The following is a 21,961-nucleotide window of genomic DNA, read 5'->3' as shown; positions in this document are numbered from 1 at the left end:
GATGGTCCCCGGCAACGGCGCCAATTTGATATTACGTGTATACGCACACCAAATAACCTAATGTGCACACTACCACAATCGAATGGTATGTCGATGTAGCACTTTAGGATCGAATCCACAGAGACCAAATCTTACACTTTATCTTTATGGGATCAGAATCAAGCTAAAACAATATGGGGGTTTTAAAGTTGAGGAATCGTAACAAGCAAGTAATAGATTGAATTAAAGTTTTCAGATGATTAAAAATGCTAGCCTAGGGTGGTTTGATCGGGTGTTAAACAAGTGTGAGCCAAACAATTATTCAAGTTTAATTAAGAGCAAGTCTAGAACTCGGATCACTCAAGTAGAACAGCCCACTGTCGTGGAACTGCCCCCTATGCTGATCGATCTTGATACCTAAACTCTCGTTTGGATCAAGATGCGACAGCAAGCAATAGAGGTCAAGTCCGATATGTTCACAAAACACCCTAACATCTACTTTCGCTGGTTAGGGATGCAATGCTCATTCAAGTTATGTCTAGCAACCTATAACACTTTTGATAAATAGATTAAACCTAGAATCAGGCACTAAGTGGTTAACTTGATGCAAGCCTTAAGAACAACAATGAATGAAGACAATCGATTTATAACTTATTTATGTCAAGCTCACGGATCTAACACCCTAACACCCTAGACTAAGCAAGCTGACTACTCAGCCATGGAGCAAGAAAACACAGAGACAGAGATATAAAGCAACATGAAATATGACTGAAATAAAGTAATAGGGTTCAGAGGGTTCTTCTCTAAATCGAGAGAGATGGCATTCTCCCTTTACAAAGTGGCAGAATCTCAAGTCTCCAACTCTAAGGTCTGGTTCCTTGTCTCTAAAACAGCGTAGTATGATAAAGAGAAACAGAAAATATGATATATCAAAGCCACAGGCGGCTGGGAGAGAAAATAGGGATAATTAGGGCAAATCCCGTAATGATTGTAGTTTCCTTAAAAATCTCTGCCGCTGGAACACTCACTCGGAACAATCACTCGGGTTGCTCCGCTATCCGGAACAGTCATCAAGACTGTTCTGCGTGAAAACCACCAAATTGCACTGTTTGCTGCCTCTTTTGCTCCAGCTGGTCCATCTCCCATCCAATGCAACTCCAGACCTGTAATGACTCGAAAAGGACTAGAAAGACACGATAAAGACTTGAAAACCAATTTAAAAGCATGTATACAAGATGTATAAAACACCATATATCAGAGCGCTTGGGTCTCCAATAGTCGAGGCTCCAAATTTTGTCTCTATTAAGGGTCTAGCTAGTCCACAGGAGAGGTGGTGGTTGTGGCTGCCAGAGCATGCATTGGGGTTCTGGTGGTAGTGTACCTGCCGCATCTTGGTAGGTCACTGTGTGTAGCTTAAGGTGTGTGGTCTTGTTCTGTCATCTATGAAAATCAGCTTCATCTCTGGTGGTTGCTCTCCATTTTATTGTGCTTCCCACAATTTTGGTTTTTAAGCAGCTCTTTCCTTTTCACGTGAGGTATGGAGTCTTAATATCCACTTCATATGGTTACCCTTTGTTTCTGCAGCGTCGAGAAGCCCCACGCGCAAAGAGGACATAATAAGGTTCTCTGGTCCAGCCCAAGATGTCGTTTAGTTGCTCCGATTGAGTCAGCTAGTTTGATTTGCGACTTGGAGACCTGGTGGGGATTGGTCATTCCAATGTCGAGATAATTTTTTTGCAGGTTATGAATTTATTGATCCAGTTTTTTCTACCATCGCATCCCGTTTTTCTTCGGAGGATGTTTGTTTTGTCGGTGTCATCAGCTTTTGACGATATTGCTATCCTCTGCTGATAGTCTGGTGTTTGTAGTGCTTCCTTGATCGGATCAATTACAAGGATGGTGAATTCATCAAGATTCAGCTACTCCGGCAGGAAAGGAACTAAGACGGTGATGGTCTCTTAGGCTCGGGAAGGTAAAACCGTGATAATTTCACCTTTTCGGGCTATCTTTACTACAATTGAGAACGGTGGGCAATTCTGTGATATCTGAAACCGGCTAGTGAATTGCGCCGGTTAAGTTTGTGTAAAGGGATCTAATTGGAGATGATTTAAAGCGGTTATTTTGTTGTATTCAAAATTATAAGCGATACCGAATTTTCGATTTGCCGGTTATTAATTAATAGAATTGTTTTTAAAAGAAAAACATATTTACATCATGCGTCATGAGTCATGAATAATCATGCACTATAGTGTTTTCAACAAGATATTTGTATAAGTTACAAAAATATTTGATCGATCAGTTAAACGTATTTTATATGGTTTTTGAGCTTTCTTACTTATAATCGGACATTACACCAAACTATACGATACTAAGTTATTAATTTTGAATATTATGTTGACCAAAAATGTCTTGTTATATATATATATCTATCTAGACAAGCAACTACACAAATGAGGTATACTCTCTCTATAGGCCCTTTGATTTCTAATCTCCTATGAGTGCGTACGGTAATGACCATGCATTGGAAACAGAGGATCTTAAATTACGCATCACGACCTTTGTCATTGTCGTTGAGTTCTGTTGAAGAGGCAGGGGGGCTAAAGACTGGGATATCTTTTGTAACTAATGTCTACGTGCCCCCTAAGAACCACTTGCAAGAGATTTCATTTCCATTAGGGCATGATTAGTTTTTGTTTGTACTTCAGCCCTAATTTCATGAAAACGATAACAATATTTTTGTTACAAAAATAATTATTTGATTCCCGGAAATTAATAGGAAGAAATATAGGGTTTGGAACATGCATGGTCCCCTCTACGATCCGAGCTTTATATTCAGTCTGTCATATGTAATTCGCTATTTACACCTTACACTGTATATATAGTGCATCTATTGAATTTTTTATTTGTTCGACGTACCATAGTTAGACATTTTTTTACTGTTACCTGATTTCAATATTTTATTACTTGTTTAGAACGCATTTTAAATGCACAGCATGAGATAAGAAAATAATAATATAATAATAATAGATGTAAACTATTACCAGTCATATATGATTTTATATAACTATTTTATATAAGTAAAATAATGAAATGACATACTATATGAACTTCAACTTTTATGAACATATTTCCGTGAAAATATATGATATTTCCATTCATATACTAATTAAGTGGACTTTGTTACCTTATATTTTGTGAATAGTTCAAACAAAATGTTTATCAGTTAATCATCACTAATTATTAGTTTAAATATTTGTAAAATACTACTTAATTTATTTTCTTCATTTTCGTTTGCTTTAATTTAATTTGTGGAAACATGAATTAGTTTAATATATATGTAATGCTTTATGTGTACAATAAACGTGAGTGAGAGAGAAATGCATAAAGGAATTTCACTGTCGAAGAAAGAGCACGCTCTTCCATAGCGTAAATGCAATGTATGCAGTAAATGAAGTGAATTCGTGAGAATTAGTTCATCATCATCAACACCCGCCTCTTCATCATCATCATCTATCTTTATTCAAAGTTTCAAACCCACACACCGTACGACATATGGATGAATCAATGATGATATGCTTTTACATGAAAATATATGATTTAAAAGCTTTACATATATGGTTTAAAAGATGGAATATTACATCATCAAAAAAAATTAATATCGGATTCACCCTCAACTGCACCATTTACATTGGTGGTTGAACCTATTTAATTATAGCTCTCACTGTCTCTCTTACCGCTTTACTGACTATATGGATGAGAAAATTGCAAATAATATTTGACGCACATGACGCTGAGGGCATTTCCATTCCTACTCCATTTTTTCCACTAAAATGGAGTAAAAGTTAATATGGAGTAAAGAATGCTCCAACCCAACTTCATATCTCACTCCATAATGAAATTTACTCCATAAATGGAGTAAACTATTTTTTGTTTGTTCATCACTCCATTATAGAGTGGGAAATGGAGTAGGGTTGGAGCAATTTTACTCTATTTTCACTTTTACTTCATTTTAGAGGAAAAAATGGAGTTTTACATTGGAGATGCTCTGATACATTCCCTACATCGTGATGTATTATGTAATTTGCAAAATATAGTAGAATTGTGAGGTTCCTTATCAAGTTTACACAAGTGGTTAACAGAAAACCCCTTTTCTTACAAAAATATATATCCAACACTAACAATGTATCTCTTTAAAAAAAACACTAACAATGTAACACTACTAATGGGTATGAATCTAATCCGCACAAAACTAAATGGTTTAACACTGGCCAAGAGAAAACTTAATATAAAAAATAACTTTTCAAAAGAATACTAAAATTGGAAAATCAATAGCGATTGACAGTCAGATTTTGTTCTACAAATTGTAGAAAAGGGTTATAACTTATAATAACTAGGATTTATAATCTACCGCAAGCACATTTTTTCTAAGAAGGAATAAGATAGGAGTATATTTTTTACAAAAAAAATTAATAATAAGATAGGAGTATATTGAAGGAAAAGGCAAAGTGTTAGTTTCCTAGAAAGTTAGATAAAAGTGATCATTGTTTTAACTGAGGTAAAGATGAAAAATGTGAGGAGAGAGATTTATTTTCATTTTATTAATGATTAGTTTTATTATGGGTTTCTATAATCAAGAAGAAACAATAAAATAGCCATATGTTCGCGCTTCTTCGTTATGCAGACCCGTTTTCTCTAGTAAACCTTACATGTATAGATGTATATAAATATTAATATTTAATTATAAATATTTTAATTTTACGGGAAACTTAATCCAAAGTATCCGAAAAAATATATTTGGATTGAGTTTCCCGTAATAAAAATATATAATTAAATATTAAAATTTATATATACATATACATGTATTTTGAGAACTTTAGTACTAGACCTTTAGTATATACATACATATACACTCCATTGAGAGTGTTATTATTTCTTGTATTCCTGCACTCTCTCTTGTTAGAGATGAGTTGCACATAACTGAATGATAAATGGTTACGTTACACACTTACAAAAATTGGAGGTCACTATTTGGAATGGTACATGGTCAAGATCAATTCAACAGAAAACAGATCAATACTTTGTGATGGGATAATATTAAAAGGAATTTGTATATTGCATGCACATACACACAACCCTTTTATCCGAATCAACAACAACACATCAAAAGCTGCTTCTTTTACTTTCCTTTTCTTACGGGTAATCATTATCTCATTCTCTCTCCCCTATCAAACCCAATATAACAATAATAATAAGTTTTCATTCTAATTTTTTTTGTTATTAATTATATAACACGAGTTCATGTTTTACTTAAAAAACAAGGAAATTGTGTACATACGGGTACGTAATAAGTTCAAAAGCAGGCTGATTTTTTCCATGTCATAAGATGTGTTATGATACTGATTCTGCGAGTTCTAATAATAAGAGTATTCAGTACTTTTACATATACATATCATCGATTTATAAGAAAATCTGATATAAATTGAGAATTTTTTTCTTAGAAAGTAGGAAACTGTTATGATGATGATGATGTTTTAAAAGAAGGAATATGAATTTGAGATTAGAGAAGATCATTCCATATCTCATATATAACACATCGGCCGCTTTTCAATGATATAAGCTGTCATACTCGATAGAGTCCAAAGCTTTTTTCTTCTTTCTTTCTATTGATTTTAAGAAGAAGAATTAGATCCCTAAACCCACGTGTTATTTCATTATATCGCTCTCTGTTTTCTCATTCCAATTGTTCAACTTGTAGTTTTTTTTTCTTTTTTTGGTAATAGTGTGCAACTTGTACAATTTTAAATAATTAAATATAGTGTGCAACTTCTCAGAAGTTGTAGGTCATTGGTTGCATGAATTTTCAAAATAATTAAATGTTTGAAGTTTTGAACATGCGGTTTTGTCATCAGCATATATTTTTGATCTTTTGTGCTTATCTTCTAATCTATTAAGAACTAACTTCACCTTTTTAATTACAAGTTTATGCCATTGAGATAATAACTATTTATTCCACACAATCACATATTATTATCATACAATAATTATTTGATAACCAGCGGTAGTAGTCCAGTGGCGCTTGAGGGACTAAATCCAATACGGTGAACCTTGGTTCGAACTCCGCTGGCCACACGGATATGAGCTATTGCTTTCGGCTCATTTGAATACCCAAGAGAGGGTCTATCCGTGGGGTGTACCTCCACCCGGAGATTAGGTCTGTGTTTTTAATAGATCCGGATTTAACTCTTTTAGTTTACAAAAAAAACAATAATTATTTGATTATTTATTAAGAAAGAAAAAGAATCACGTACGTGTACTATTCTTCTTTTCATTCCTAAAATCACACTCTTCGTAGTCATAATACAACTATATTACCATATATAAACAAATTCCTAAAATCTAGATTACTTTCTATATATTCTACAACTTACAAAAGGAAGGATTTGCTATAATATTAGGGAAATTTGGAAAAAGGGAACAACTAAACTAAGCTATTGTCCCCTTAGTACAAAATCAAACTTTATCACTTTTGGACTTTCACTACCCTTAAGAGTTATAAAAATTTATATCAATTAATTTACAATGCAAAAAAATTAAGAAAATTTAAAACATGAAGTAGTCAAACATGTGCATATATGAAAAATATTTTTGGATTAAAAAAAATTTGGAATGGTAAATTGAAAAATAGGCTAAAGGTGTTAGTATATAAGATCTACCATCTACGGAGATTCAGAATATGCATTCTAACTGAAACACAATGATCTACATACAGAAGAATGCGCATTAGACCGGAAACATTAAGATCTAAAATGGCAGAATACAAAATCAACATTTTCTTCTATGTTCTGCCTTTCTGGTAGATCATAAGTAATAGTAAATGTTCTTATATCTTCTATGGAAGAATATACATTCTGCTCAATTCTCATATATCTATAATATATGTATTCTATATCTACCACGTTTTCTTTATTCTACCGTACGTAGAATGTAATTTCTACTAGATTTTTTAAAAAATCCAAAAATCTAGGAAAAAACGGTTAGAAAATATTTCCTAAATCTATTAAATCTTTTTTATTTCCTTTTTTAAATCTTCTTCCCTAAATTTTTGTTTCTTCGTTGCCAACCACGATTTGGACCAAAAATCGTGGGGATTCTTCTCTTTTTCATAGTTTCTCCAAACTTTTGTCAATCTAACTTGACAAAATGCACATCTATGCCTATTCTGGTGTTTGGAGATCGTCCAAAACAAAAGGGTGGAAGTTTCTTGTTGATGAAGAAACAGGAGGTAGACTACTTACTTTGGACACAAGCAAAACCTTTGACAACCTAAGAGTTATGGTTTGTGAGGACTTTGGAACCGATCTAAACTTGGTCAATATCGACCTGAGTTACTTACCTTCCGATTTGGTTATTGGCCTCGATTCACCACCTGTTTTCATCACCAATGATCGACAACTCAAAAAATTTCTTACATATGTGAAGACCAAAGCTTCAACGCGGTTATGTGTGTGTATTCGATCTAAGGTCGGATTTAACTTGAATGAAGAGTCTGCTGAGTTGCCTAACAGAGAGGAAGTGGGTATGTCGGGTGAAGTTTCAGATGATATTGATGGTGAAGCCGAGCTTGAAGAAAAAGATGCGAAGATAGATGAAAGTGATGACGAAAACAAGTGTGAGAAAGATATGATCAACGGAAAGTCTGTCCGTTTTTCTCTGGTTGATGTTGTGAAGAAGGGTCAACATTTTACTAGCAAAGCAGCTTTGCAGGCAACAATGGAAATATGCGCAATGAAACATAATTTCGACTACAAGGTTGCCAAAACGGATAGAAGAGTTTGGTACGTTTGCTGCGCGTATGATGATTGCCGCTGGCGTGTTCGCGCAGAGGGATTAACAGGTTCTTCATATTTTATCATCAAAAAGTATGTGCCTGATCATTCATGTGCTCCATCATCAAGGAACCACTCTGTTCGGACCGTTTCATCAAAAACAGTTGGTAGTCTCATTAAGCATAAGTACGAAACTGTCAAAGAAGGGCCGAAACCTAATGATATTATCCAGTTTATGCGTGATGATCATGGAGTTGAGATATCCTACTCTTTAGCTTGGGAGGCACGTGAGTATGCAGTAAGTGTTGTGAGAGGCATTCCAGAGAAGGGTTATGAAAAAGTTCCCAAATACTTGCACATGATGAAGGAAGCTAATCCAGGATCACACACATTTTATGAAACTGATAGCGATGGGAGATTCAAATTCCTCTTCATCGCATATGGTCAGTCTATTCGCGGTTTTTATGCTGCCATTCGGAAAGTTATTGTTGTGGATGGGACTTTCTTGAAGAGCAAATACAAAGGAGTATTAATGGTTGCTACTGCTTTGGATGGAAACTCGAACCTATATCCTATTGCATTTGGAGTTGTCGACTCAGAGAATGACCGCTCGTGGGAATGGTTTATGAGACAACTTAAGGTTGTCATTGGTGATGATCAGAAATTAGCTTTTGTGTCTGACCGGAATAATTCACTTGCTAAAGCTCTTGCAAAAGTGTATCCGCATGCTCATCATGGAATTTGCATTCACCACTTGCTGAACAATGTTGTTACATATTTCAAGGGTAAAGGTGTCGCTGGTTTGGTGGCAAAGGCTTCTAAAGCTTACCGAGTTGCTGATTTTAAGAAGCAATTCACTGCTATTTTCTCAATTAGTCCTGCAATTGGAAACTATCTGATACAAGCTGATGTGAGAAAGTGGGCTCGTTGTCAATTTCCGGGTTACAGGTACGATGTTAGGACCAATAACCCTGCTGAATCAATAAATTCTGCTTTGCGTTCGCCAAGAGAGTTTCCAGTTATACCCTTGTTGGACAGCATAAGGGAAATGATGACTCGATGGTTTTTCAAACGTAGAGCTTTAAGTTCAAAGCATAAACAGCCACTGACCATTGCTGTAGAGAAGAAGATTGATCGAAGGATTGAGAAGGGTAAGAAGTTTCAGGTTTTTCCAGTTAGCGATGCCAGGTTTTTGGTTCGAGGTGACACTTTTGAATGTATGGTCGACTTGGTCAGACGCACATGTTCATGTGGGAAATTCGATCTGATGAAAATTCCATGCAGACACGCCATAAAAGCAGCTTTCAGCGTAGGCATACAAGCACACACACACTCACTGACGACATGTACACCACTGCTTCATGGAGATCGATTTATGAAGAAAGCATAAATCCTATAAGTGTACCGGAAGTTGCATGGATTGTCCCATCTCACGTACAGCAAGCGAAAGTCCTCCCTCCAGAAACTAGAAGAGCTGCAGGTCGGAGAAAGAAACGTAGGTACGAGACAGTTGAAGACAAGATCCGCTCGTCACAAGGAACTCAAAGCTCTAAACGTCGTAAATGCAGTCGATGTGGTATTGAAGGTCACAACCGCTCCACATGTGATAGAGCAATATAGAATTACAATCTATTCGGTCTATGCAAGTTACTTTTCAGAGTTTTTTCTAACATTAGCTTTGTTTCATGTCAAACTCTGTTTTTTCAAGACCAATTCTGTTTTATGTACTGTGCACGTTTCCAATATTTACTTAGTTTTATGCAAGTTTTTAGTCTACCGTTAAGATTTGATCCATAAATTGACAACACAACTGAATATCAAATTGATTCAATCTTTGACAAAGTAAATATATTCAGAAAACAATTAGAAGATCAATCAAATTTAGAACAAAGACATAAAAACGTGAGAATGGATCCAATTAGTCCTACATCTCCCGACTTCTTATGCTCGATAACTGCTTCCTCTACTGTCATTTTCAAGGAACTTCTCAAATCTTCAATTTCTTCGGCCATTCTGGACTGTTGCTCATGCATCATTTGTATCTCATCAAGCAGAGCCTCGTCCACCCACTTGAAAAGATGTTGCTCTTTCTTTCTCTGAATTGAAACACAAAAACGTCAATTGAAACATAGAATAATAAAAAGTCATAATTTTTCAGAATTACCTTCAGACCAATCTCACATCGGAAGAATCTTCTGTATGGGTTCTCCTCCGTTTTTGAAACATATGTGACAATCCCCTTCCCACACCAGCATCTGGAAGGAACCCCTCCATTGTTAGTCATGATCAGTTTTTGAGAATGAGAGAAAGACGGAGAGGAGAGATAAACGATGAAATAAGTAGGGTTTCTAGTCATTGGTGTTATATAAGTTTATGTTTAGGGCAAACGACTACTGTTAATCGGGTTTTAGGGTGTAATTGTATGTGTTGTGATAGTTATAAGATTTGTATTGACTATTAACATTTGTAGCCTTGTTAGGTTAGATTGTGTATAGCTGGGTGTTGTATGGCTTAGTTTAGACTCATTTAGGGTATCTTTAGGGGTTGATATGTTGTATGGGTTAGTTTAGATTCATTTAGGGTATCGTTAGGGGTTGATATGTTGTATGGCTTCGGTAAGATTTACTTTATTTAATTATGTAATCAGCCACTAATGTCAATAGTTTCAAGTAGTACAGTGGTTTATGTTGTACGTATAAATACCCTAGGTGAAGTGTTCGATGCCCCCTATCTCCATTTTTATTAAAAACCGTTTTTTCTCCTAAAATAGCCTTGAATTAGACTATTTAGGTTCATATGTTGCCGGTAATATCAATAGTTTCAAGTAGTCCAGTGGTCTATGTTGGACATTTAAAGGCCTCAAGTGAATTGTTCGATTCCTCCCATCTCCATTTTTATTTTAAAATTTTTTGTTTAGTACGACAGTCAAATAAGACCATTTAGATTCATATCATGTATCCCTTTGTTTGTTATAGTGTATGTAATTCACTAAAAGACTCAAATGCAATGCTAAATAAAAGACTCAAATGCAATGGTAGATAATAGATTCAAATGCTAAATAAGAGATGCAAACCAATGCTAGTTACGAGTCATATAAGAGTAACTAAAAAAGTCAATATCAACCTACTTGGTAAACAAGACATAGTGAAAATAACATTATAAAATCTCAACCGTAGGAGAAGCTATAGCCTTCGGAGGAACGTACTTTCCCATTCTCGAAATAAGCTCAGGATCATTAGCAGCTTCCCATAGGTCATAAGCAATCTTCTGGCGAGCTTCACAAATGTTGTCGTCATTCACCAACGTTAAGTCCATGCCTAGAAGATGTGCTTCAATGTGCTTCAACGCATATACTCCACAATCGCTGCTAGTCTTGTTTAGGAAGCAGGGCATTGGAGCGTAAGTGACATCATAGGGCTTAACGGTAAATCCCCTCTTCTCTGAAGACTGCACAGCTTTGACAATTCTTGGGATGAGATGTGCAAATGGCTCCAAGTCCTTGTTGTGTTTCAGTCCCGCACAGTCAAAAACTTCTATGGAACGAGTAACAAAGTTTACACACATAGAGATCCGGTGGTTACCGTGCACAAGAAGAGGCACATACATACGATTGACATCAAGATCCCACATTAGCCTTGTTCGGCCGTGTGAAGGAAGTTCACCAATTCCGTACTGATGGAGCAGTCCTTCTACCCTGAATTTTTTTTTGTCTTTCTTGAACTCAGTGTAAGAATTCTTCATTTGATTACTGAATATGCAGCTCATGAAAGCTACTTTGGTCGGCTTCCATCGTCTCAAAGAAGTCCTCTCGCGAAATAAGAAGAGCACAGCATCAATTTCCTATACAATATGATACAAACAGAGTGAGTTGATGTGATGTTAAAGACGAAGAACAGTAAGTAGGCGTGCAAAGTAATGTAAATCATACTTGATTTTGCAGCCACACTGCAGGTCCCATAACACGTTCTGCTAACTCAGTTGTGTACATAGAAGGTCCAATTTTAAGGTGCCTGCGATGCAACATTTAACTAAAAATTTGTTGAATTTATAACATAGAGGGAACGCATAGACTTACTGTTTGGTAGTTGAGCACCAATGAATCAGTTTAGCCCATGAATCCTCATGGACAAACACTAATGAGTAATCATCGTCGTTCACCCGGTCGTCAGGTAATTCCATATCTTTGAGAGTGGGTGTTCTCCAATCTACAGGCTTGAAGGATGATACTGGAGTAACCCACTTAGGTGCTTCTTCATCACTCGTTTTTTGTGAGGGATCGAAACCTTTAACATGTGATACTTGAGAAAGGTTCCCCATGGCGTCTTGTAAATACTCTTGGGTGCTCATTTCTTCTTTTATTGATGAAGGTTCCCCATGGGTAGATGATTGTGACAAATTCTTCAAAAAATCCATCATATCATCAGTTTCAGTTTCAATCTCCTGTTAATGAAACCAAACACAACATTATTAGCCAAAACTGTCATCAAGTACATAACAAAAGAGTCGAGAGACAATGACATTAAAAGAGTCGAGAGACTATGACATTACAGAGAAAACATGTCATAGTCATAAGTTCAGTTCATAGCAAACACCAAAATACATTACAAGCTGATTTCCAACAAGCCGATATTACAAGCAAACAACAATGACATTACAAAAGAGTTAAGAGAAAATTACAACAAAAGACAGTCCGACATATTACAAAGCTTCATTTTATTGTTACCTTTCTTCCTTGCCGAGGGCTACGACGAACCGTAGGAGGAACCACACTCTCATCAACCTTGCCTTTGCCTTTTTCCTTTGTTCCTGCAAGACACGGACTCTGTGATGATTTCCCCATCGTTGCTGAAGGACATGGAATCTCAGATGCTCTGTCTTTTCCCGTTGTAGCAGAAGGACCCGGAATCTGTGACACCGCTTGCTTGAGTTCAGCCATCTCTTTCTGGACCTTCTCAAAACGCTCTTGGATGTCATTCTGCACCACGTCCTTGAAAGAGTTGAAAGAAGAGGTGAACAAACCTTCAATGAAAGTCTTCATTCCACTGGAGATACCACTGTTATGTTCAGCTGCCCGTTGACAAAGCAGTTCTTTCTTTCGAGCCTCTGCACCAGGATCATTTAGCTTACGCTTTCCCCTTCTTGCAACAACAGCCGGTTCGTCAACATGAGTATCTGTGACATCTTCGACTTCAACATTCTCTCCATCAGTCTCTGAATCAGAAAGCTCTAAATTGGAGGCAAAGCCTCGACTTCCCATACGAAATCTGTCCAATCTTGTTTGACATTGAGAAGAGTAACAATGCGACCAATTCTTTCATCAATCTTCTCATCTTCCCTATAGAACTCAGTGCTATCAACCACATCATTGTTCCCAGTAGCAGATATAAATGGGAACAGTTCTCCCTGACAAGAACAAACGCCAACAGAGTGAGTTAAATTGTTTGTTAACTGAACCGAATATAATTTTTAAAAAATTATTACCTTATTAAAGTGGGACTCTAGGCTGCTGATATCTGCGTAGGAAAATTTCCCACTTCCTTTCCAATTCCTACATCTCACTTTGGTCATGTTCTTTTTGATCTTCTTACCCACCATACTACCAATGTCTGGGATTGCCTCCATAACCCATATCTGAAACGCATAGGAGAATCCATCCAACACGTAACTGTTCTTCAGATGTAAATCTTTCTTTGCTTTGAGTATTGATGCAAGCAGCTCGTCATACGCGTAAAGACCCCACGGATACATCCTCATCTTCTCAAAATCCATCACCAAACGGATGTATTCATGTGGGATAAACACTCTTGAATCCTTAGCTATGAGGAATCCATGTATGACGCACAGATACACTAGCCTAACCCTGTCCACATACGTCCACTTGTTGCATTCGTTAAGAAGCTTCGTCTTTATCAACGATAAGTTGACCTTTCTATTTTTCCTCAGCACATTGCTCCAGAACCCCTTATCATCCTTCCAATCATTGAAGTTTATGTCAGGTTCATCTTTGAACTTCAATCCTGTCACAGCATGAAATTCTTGTGCAGAGAACCTAAGAGGCCTCTTAGCAAATAGAAACCACAGCTCGTGAAGCTTCGAAACCTTGAGCTGCTTGCATATGAAGCTATGAATGATCTTCCCTGAGTAGATGAGCTTGTTCTCTATGATTGCCAGAAGCGGACCGAAGACAGGATCTTTCAAAACTTCCTCATACTCAGTGTTGAGAACACCCTTCACTTCCTCCAGAATTGTACGTCTACACGTATTGTTGATCTTGTCAATTTGCATCTCAAATCCTTCTTCAAGTATGCGTTGTGGAAACTCGTACGCCATTCCTATAAAACATAATAGCAATAACTTCAACTCGTTAGTAATGCCTTAAGAAAATCAAACTAAAACTCAATCTCGCAAAACCCGCAAAACCTTACCTTCAATTTTAGGGAAAGAGAAACCAAGATGAAATTCGAACAACGTCAATCTCTTCGTCCGTAGAAGAGCTTAAATCTAGTACATGCAAATAAAGAAATTAAGATCAACACAAAAAAAAACATAAAGGGACTTTCGAAACCCTAACCTCAACGATTTTGAAACCGAGATGAAGTAAGAGGAAGAGAAGAACAACGTGAAGCTAATCGTCCTTTATCAGCGACAAGAAGCTTTTCCCGAGCTTGAACAACTTCAATTGTAGCCGGCGGAGATTGCAAAGTAATCCTACTCTGTCGTGTTTAGAGAGGAGAGAAGAAAGAAGGAGGATGAAGGAGAGATGTGACGATGAGTTCAAGGTCTCCGACGAACTAAGACGGCCGGAGAAGATGGCTTCGATAACGAAACTTAATCGCCGCCTCTTTGTTAGAGAAAAAGGAAAATAGGAGTCGACGACATGTTATGATTTTTTACTCTGTATTTTTTTTTTACTTTTTATTTACTTCCTCAGTAAATTACATAACTTTTTTAATATATGTATTTCAAAATTAATAGAAAGGACAAAACGGGATTAGCATTATTGTTTATACTATAGGGACAAAGATTTGTGTTCTAATTCTAAGGGGACAAAGTAGTAGTTGTTTTGTTCTCTTTTCCCAAATTTCTGATAATATTATGCGTGGTTTACTACATAACATTCATTCCTTATAAATTTGTTGAATATTGCTATCGATTTGATTCATAAAAAAGTAAGTGCTAATCCTTTTTGAAACTGTCACAAATCACTTTGTTGATTCAGAAGGTGTAATTTTTATACATAGACGTATGTGTTCTATTTTTCAGGCCAGTTTCGTTACGAGGATGAAGACTTTGATACTGTATTCCAATCTATTTTTGGTGTATTCCAATCTATTTTTGGTGTACCCCACGATTTTGATTATCAATCTATGAAGAGGAGGATCGATGTTGGTGGTCACCCTTCACGGTTTTCTGGTTTCTGTATGACCTTGTGGATATGATTAGTATATCGATATTATGACAAAGAAAAAGAAGTAGTAGAAGAAGGAGAAAAAAAAAGAGGATTTTATAAGGAAGCAGTATAAAAAATAGAAGAAGAAAGTTACAGTTCCAGGAATGCTGGAGATCAAAGTTTCAATTTGATGATAAGGAAAAAAGAAGAAGATGGTTGTGGTTCAGTACTGTCTGACCCAATTGAAGCTTCTCATAGAGAAACACTTGAACTGAATCCCTGGCTCACTTAAAACTAAAAGATGTCAAACATGCGCGTGAATTTGTCTATTAAACTTCACGATATAACACATGCATTCATCTAATTTCTCATGATCAAACTTAACTTCTTGCTTCCTTTTGTTTTGGTTTAGATATAGAACTTGTGCATTAAATGACATCCAAATTCATGAGGACTCTACCAAGGTATGTAAACCAATAAGATTCTTCTTCTTCTCTCTCTCTTTTTTCAGTCTTCATTGTATGTGTTTTATATCTTGTATTATAATTCTTGAATATATAGACATGATGAAGCTGAAGCTAAGTTCAAGTTCTGAAATATATGACTTATCAAGCTTTAATCAAAAAGTTACAGTAAACTAAGACACAGAGGATGATGAATTTTGATTAAAAGATATATGTTTTCATCATTACTTAGATTTCTTATAATAAAGTAATTTGATTATTAAAAAAAGAATTTTTGATTATGAGTTGATGACCCTTAGCAACTAATATTCTAACAGGATCCAAGTATTGTCCTCTCAGTATGAAAGACTTAACTTCCTATTAGTAAAAAATGTTTGTTAAAATATGCGTAAGAATATTTTTCTGAAAAATATTTGTAACTGATTTTAAATTTGTCTCGAAGCGGGGTAATGTAGTAATAAGTCATTTAAATCATACAATTAATACATGAAAAATGTTAACATAAGTTAGATCTGGAATATTTATATTTTTTTTTGTCAGCAACAAACAAACTCATATAAACTATGTAAACTAAACTGGTAGCTCTGCATCTATATGGACTACAAACGAAGATTGCTTTTTTACACTTCGTGCTATACTGTCCGCCCTTGAATTATGCGTCCTTGGTATATGGATGAGCTTTGAGCTGTGGAAACTTCTTTTCAGGATCTTTATATCTTCTAGATAACTTGCGAATACGGGCTATTCTTCTGGTTTCGAAACCCTCTTCACCAACTAAGAACAATTCGTTGTAAAAGTAACATTAAATTATCGTAAATTCCTCATACACACCATTACCCATAAAAAAAGCCTCCATCTCCGAATGAAGTAACGTCTAACTCGCTCTTGTACTCCTCGCTCCCATTAAACCAACAAGACCTTCCAATGTGCTATATCACCCTTGTCCCAAAAATGCGTCCTGATTTTTTTCATGAGCCATCTGTAAAACACCATCGACCTGGAATAGCCAGTATTATCGCTTTTACTAGTGAACGATTTTGGTCGATTTCTCGTGTAAGTGAGTTATGCACCTCAGCCCAAAGTAAAGACTCCCTTTCCGCCAATTTAAGAGTATCTCTAGGATCAATATCCAAGTTACTAAAGATTTTGTTGTTTCGTCCTTTCCATATATACCATAAAATTCATGCAAATTGGTGATCTTCCAATTCCGGACAAAGCCTCCAAAATAGGTGATCTCTGTTCGCATAAATTGACTGCATTGGACTGTGACAAAAAAAATGACTGCATTGGAAAAATGTATGAGCTTGATGGAACTCGTCAGAGTGCCCAAACCTGAACAGCTGGTGGACATTCAAAGAACACATGATTTATAGATTCCTCAGATGCTCCACACCGCGTGCAAAGTGTATGCCCTTGCATACCTCTTGCTCTTATTTTTTTCTTAACTGCTATATATCCTGATACCCGTTACCATAGAAAATGTTTCATCTTAGGTGGGTAACGAACCTTCCAACATAAAGCCTTCAGAGGAGATACCGAAGGACCAATGTCTGGTGGCCTTCTTTCTCTGTCCGGGTACGCTCGCTCTACTTGATAACCAGATTTAACCATATGTTTCCAATTATTGGTAAGATACCATCCATCGCGATCTGCTGTCTGTGTTTGGCTTAATGGTATACTTTCAATTAGTTTCACATCTTGAGGATCCACTAGAGTTCGAATGAATTGTAAATTCCATGTCCTCGATGTTATATTGATGAGAGAATCCACTGTAAGGTCTGGGTAAAGATTGTGCTGATTTTTATTTGCTTGTCTCGGGCGAGTGGATGGGAGCCATGGATCATTCCATACGGAGATAGAAGATCCTGATCCCACCCTTTTGATTAGTCATTTGTTAACCAGAGATCTATCAGAGACAATACTGCGCTAGCCATAGGACGACGAGAACGATCTAATAGGTTCCAAGGGAGATGCGTTCCTGAAATACCTTCCTTTGAACACACTGTTGACATGAAGAAATAAATAGCAGCAAGTGTAAGGAGTCCGATGAAGCAATAAGAGGCAAGAAGAGAACAAGTGTATGCAGATTAAACAAGAAGTTGAGTCAACTTGGTACACAAGTATGTCCGTACAACCTAAGGGTTCTAATGTGCCTTACAAGACAAGGGAAGAAGAGAGTGATCCGGAAATGTAAAGGGAAAGAGCCACTCATCAAGTCTAAGGCAATGAGAACGTTGGAGAAGTGGGATCACGTAAAGGAAGATAGCAATTGCCTATGGGAACGTTAGGACATGTCACTTTCTCACTGATCCAAGACAGTTTGGACAGTTTGGACTCATCTACAATTGTTTAGTCTTATACTAGGTTTATTACTAGTTTAATATTTTCCTAGGATATTTGTCTTTGCCTATTTATGTAATGTTTCCAGCAAGTTAATTAATCAAGGAAACTCTTTCCTCCTTCACTCTCTCTCATTTCCGAATCTCTCTCTCTCTCTCTCTCCATCTCTCATGTTCTTCATCTAGTTACTTAATCCTCTCAACTATACTCTAATAAATCACTAAAACTCACACACACGAGAGAATAGTGTGTTTGGTTTGTAAATTAATCTCCAAAATTGCTTTCCAAGCATAGCTGTGTTAAAATCTGTGAGATCTTTAAAACCCAAGCCTCCGTTCTCCTTTGGACTACAAAGTTTATCTCATGACTTCTAATGCATACCTCTAGTATTACCCTCTGGGTACACCAAAATTGTGCCACTGCACTCGTTAGTTTTTTCATTACAATTTTTGGTATGCGAAAACAGTACATGACTTGGTTTGGCAAAGCCGTTATCACAAATTTTATAATCACTTCCTTCTCTCCCTTGGTAAAAAACTTGAAAATCCATCCCTTTACTCTATTATTCAACTGGTCTTGGACAAAACCAAAAACCTGAACTTTCGATCCTCTCAGATTTTCAGGAATTCCCAAATAAGATCCTATGCCACCTAAATTCTGTATCCCTAAAATATCCCGTAGCTCCTGTCTGAGAGATTCCAATCTTGTGACCAAATTGAATCGATGATTTTTCAAAATTTATCTGTTGACTTGATACTCCTTCATAGTCTTTTAGAATTTTAAGGATTGTCCGACACTCCTCTTTTTGTGGTATACAAAAGAGCAGGCTATCATCTGCAAATAGTAAATGTGAAATTGAAAGACAAACCTTTGCAACCTTTATGCCCGATATATTTATACATAGATTTAGAAAAATTGTATAATTACATAACTAATCCAGAGAAAATATATAACAAGACACAGTAACACAATATATGGTCTCAACAATAAATAAAAGTAGTAAAAATTCAACCATTAAATTGTGGTGTTTTGAGCTTGAGTAATAGAATGGCCGTTCGACGTCAAAAAAAAAATTGTGGTGTTTTGAGATGTATGTATATCTATTATAAAATAAAAATCCACGCGGACGCGCAGGTAAAGCCCTAATATAATCTTATGACCGATATATTACAGAATATTGCAATTAGAAAAGTGTTCGTATTTTTAAGTTAAATAAATAAAACACATATCTAATTAAGTAAAACGACGGTTTATTAATACATTTCATACTTATTCAATCTCGAACGCTGATCCATCCAATCTCGACCGCTGATCCATCTTCATTTCATATTTATAAACTCATGAATTGTATATTTTTAAGTTAAACGATGGTTTATGAACACATTTCATACTTTTTCAACATATATGCTATTTAGTTGTCAAAACATGAAATCATATGAAATATTGTTACATACTATACTATATAGTTATCAAATGAAGAATATAATATTTTATTTCTTATACATATATTAATCATACACGCTACATAACCAGACTTCAGCCGTTCAATTAAATTGCATTTACCCGCCACCACTGATATAGAATTTCTGGCACCGATGATCTTCAAATTATCCACTATTGTTTTGACAACAAAAGCTCCATATTTTTATTATGAAGATTCCAACCAAGTGGTGTCTAGCACCAGCCAAATTGGGACCTTAGAGTGTACTGGTTACGTCGACGGTGGTTGTAACATCGCTCACCGGAAAGGAGAAAGAGAACCGATTGAGAGCTAAGATTTCGCATGGATAAGAGAGAGAAATGAAGAGTCTAGACTGATCTCTTCTTGGTCCGAGAAAGACAAAGAGACGTGGTGGGATGTGGCCTTGAAGAATGGGCCGTGTTGGACTCATACGAAACAGGTGGAGATTTGTTGGTTTTGTACATGCCCATATTAAAAGGGTTTGGGCCACGGTCTTAGCTGAGATGGGCCAAGCCAACTCCATTACCAGCCCATCATGAAGAAGCCGTGAGAAAGGTATAAATATACATGCTTGTGAGGTGATTTGGGTTTAACAGCTGTAACCTGCAACAGAAGAAACACAAGAACAATGACATTAGAAGATATGAAGAAAGCACAAGGAGAACATAGACCGCAACACTATAGATAAAATAGCTTAGGCCTAAACAATAAACATCACAAGGTTGTGTGTGGTTTCTTTGATCTATTGGTGTTGGGAGCAGAAGTTCTCCAATGAGACATACCAGTTAGAGGCCAGGAACTCGTTCAATTACTTGTGTCTTTTACTTCAAGTTTAGTTTAGGTCTATAGATTACTTAAATTTTAAGCAATCCTAGATCAATAATCTCTACACTTACAAGCCTCTGACCTGTGGAAAGGCCAGATTGTTGTCCACTTCCACGGCTTGCTCCCTCCTCCATGAAATTTTTTAGCCAATCTGAATTTCGTATGGGGGTACATTCGGCAAAATCAATATCCAAATAGTTTCTGATATCTCATGTCTCTTTTTCATCCCCAGTGTGCAATTGAGGGAATGGGCTTTACAGATAGGGTACTTGCAAGCAGAAAATGTCACCTTCTCTGTCTACATTTTATCCGATATCCGAACCCATATCTGAAAAACCCGATCTGAAATTCGAACTGAAGTAGCAAAATACCCAAACATGTATTGAACTAGAAGAGTTGAATATCCGAACCCGAACGGGTAATATCCGAATCCAAATAGATATCTGAAGATAACCGAACATATGAATAATTGACCCTATATTTGTAGTTTACTTATCTAATTATATTCAAAATATTTATACTGATGCACATGGCTCAAAATCATATAATATACATATAATTATGGACAAAATAATTTGCTACTCACTTAAAATACATATAAAGCTCTTATTTTTTACATTAACAAAAGTTGCATCTAAAATTTTAAAATAACAATTAAATTAGTGTCTTTCTATTTTTAAACTTTTATCTTCAATCATATTAATAGTTTAATCTATTAAAAATTAGAAAATCGGCTAAGTTAAAAATATATATTTTAAATACAAAAACTTAAACAATGAAGAATTTAATTTTTTTTTCCTTCAAATTCTAAATATCCAAACCTGACTTGAAATAACCGAACTCGAACTTAAAATACCCAAACCCGACCCAAATATAGAAATACCCGAATGAATTTTATATCTCTATACGGAAATATCCAAAAATCTGAAATACTCGATCCGAACCCAGATAAGTATTCGAACGGCCACCCCTAGCCCCAACTTGGGCAATATTGAAAAACGTTCCACCACAACTACATGTGGTGTACTGTGCAACTTGGTAGACGAAAAATAGATGTAGATTGCCCTTTCAGTTCCAGGGTGTGGTCTTTCTTCATGTCAGGCTTCACCTCTCCCCTCCGATGCTCTTTGAAGATGGGGGTGAGATGGCTGAAAGACCCCACTACAAATAGTATTGTCAATCTCATGTCAAGCTTCTTTATCATGCTTGTGTTTACTCTATTTGGAAGGAACAAAACTCAAGGCCTCAAGGGTACATTCTTCTCAGGCGCAGCCTCCAAAAGCTCTCATCGAAGATTATCAGAAACATTATCGCCTTTAAGCTGGATTCTATTTCGAGATCAAATCGTTATGTCTCCTCTACCACTCCTCCTCTTTAGGTTCGTGGTTAGCTTTGTTTTAATTTAGCCTTGTGAAGCTGTGTTATTTTTTGTAAGCTTTCGTCTGGCTACCTTACCCTTCGGAGCTCTTGACCCAACTCTTAAAATTGGATTAGTGAAAGTATATTAAAAACTGTTAATTTTAAGTGAAACGATATTCACAAAAACATATAATATCTCGATGAAAAATGATTACTGATCATATCAATTATCGATTACCATACAGTAGAATGAAAAATTTAGTCAAATCAAGGAAAATAAAGTTTATAGCGAAACAAACCACAAACCAATTCACAC

General features: G+C 36.1%; 3 protein-coding genes and 1 long non-coding RNA gene across 4 annotated transcripts; 2 read left to right on the top strand and 2 right to left on the bottom strand.

The window, feature by feature from the left end:
• The first annotated feature begins 1,236 nt into the window (after positions 1–1,236).
• On the top strand, positions 1,237–2,175 carry LOC106451668. The gene is made up of 2 exons (XR_002653115.2): positions 1,237–1,397; positions 1,564–2,175. It is a non-coding gene; the product is annotated as an uncharacterized LOC106451668 (long non-coding RNA).
• Positions 2,176–7,179: 5,004 nt separating this feature from the next.
• On the top strand, positions 7,180–9,425 carry LOC106453775. The gene is made up of 2 exons (XM_013895985.2): positions 7,180–8,970; positions 9,090–9,425. Exons 1-2 carry the CDS (start codon positions 7,180–7,182, stop codon positions 9,423–9,425), a joined length of 2,127 nt encoding a protein of 708 aa, XP_013751439.2.
• A 251-nt stretch (positions 9,426–9,676) lies between these two features.
• LOC106453774 (uncharacterized protein At4g04775-like) lies at positions 9,677–10,161 on the bottom strand. The gene is made up of 2 exons (XM_013895984.3): positions 9,970–10,161; positions 9,677–9,901 (listed from the first exon to the last, which is right to left on the bottom strand). The coding sequence occupies exons 1-2, from the start codon at positions 10,159–10,161 to the stop codon at positions 9,677–9,679; spliced, it is 417 nt and encodes a 138-aa protein (XP_013751438.2).
• Positions 10,162–10,961: 800 nt separating this feature from the next.
• LOC125576718 lies at positions 10,962–14,135 on the bottom strand. Its single transcript, XM_048737336.1, has 6 exons — positions 13,287–14,135; positions 13,112–13,208; positions 12,529–13,031; positions 11,881–12,245; positions 11,734–11,815; positions 10,962–11,645 (listed from the first exon to the last, which is right to left on the bottom strand). Exons 1-6 carry the CDS (start codon positions 14,133–14,135, stop codon positions 10,962–10,964), a joined length of 2,580 nt encoding a protein of 859 aa, XP_048593293.1.
• Positions 14,136–21,961: the final 7,826 nt, after the last annotated feature.

The sequence above is a fragment of the Brassica napus genome, chromosome A7, assembly GCF_020379485.1.
Source record: "Brassica napus cultivar Da-Ae chromosome A7, Da-Ae, whole genome shotgun sequence".
Taxonomy (NCBI): domain Eukaryota; kingdom Viridiplantae; phylum Streptophyta; class Magnoliopsida; order Brassicales; family Brassicaceae; genus Brassica; species Brassica napus.
The sequence above is the reverse complement of the archived record's forward strand: the minus strand, read 5'-3'. Positions and strand labels throughout refer to the sequence as shown.

Coding starts and splice junctions, on each gene's coding strand:
- LOC125576718 (XM_048737336.1), bottom strand. CDS start 14,135: ATGGCGTACGAGTTTCCACAACGCATACTTGAAGAAGGATTTGAGATG. Junction 13,032..13,111: donor GAAGATTGATGAAAGAATTG/GTCGCATTGTTA, acceptor CCTCCAATTTAG/AGCTTTCTGATTCAGAGACT. Junction 11,646..11,733: donor CAGTGTGGCTGCAAAATCAA/GTATGATTTACA, acceptor CATATTGTATAG/GAAATTGATGCTGTGCTCTT.
- LOC106453775 (XM_013895985.2), top strand. CDS start 7,180: ATGCACATCTATGCCTATTCTGGTGTTTGGAGATCGTCCAAAACAAAA. Junction 8,971..9,089: donor AGAAGGGTAAGAAGTTTCAG/GTTTTTCCAGTT, acceptor AATTCCATGCAG/ACACGCCATAAAAGCAGCTT.
- LOC106453774 (XM_013895984.3), bottom strand. CDS start 10,161: ATGACTAGAAACCCTACTTATTTCATCGTTTATCTCTCCTCTCCGTCT. Junction 9,902..9,969: donor GATGTGAGATTGGTCTGAAG/GTAATTCTGAAA, acceptor GTTTCAATTCAG/AGAAAGAAAGAGCAACATCT.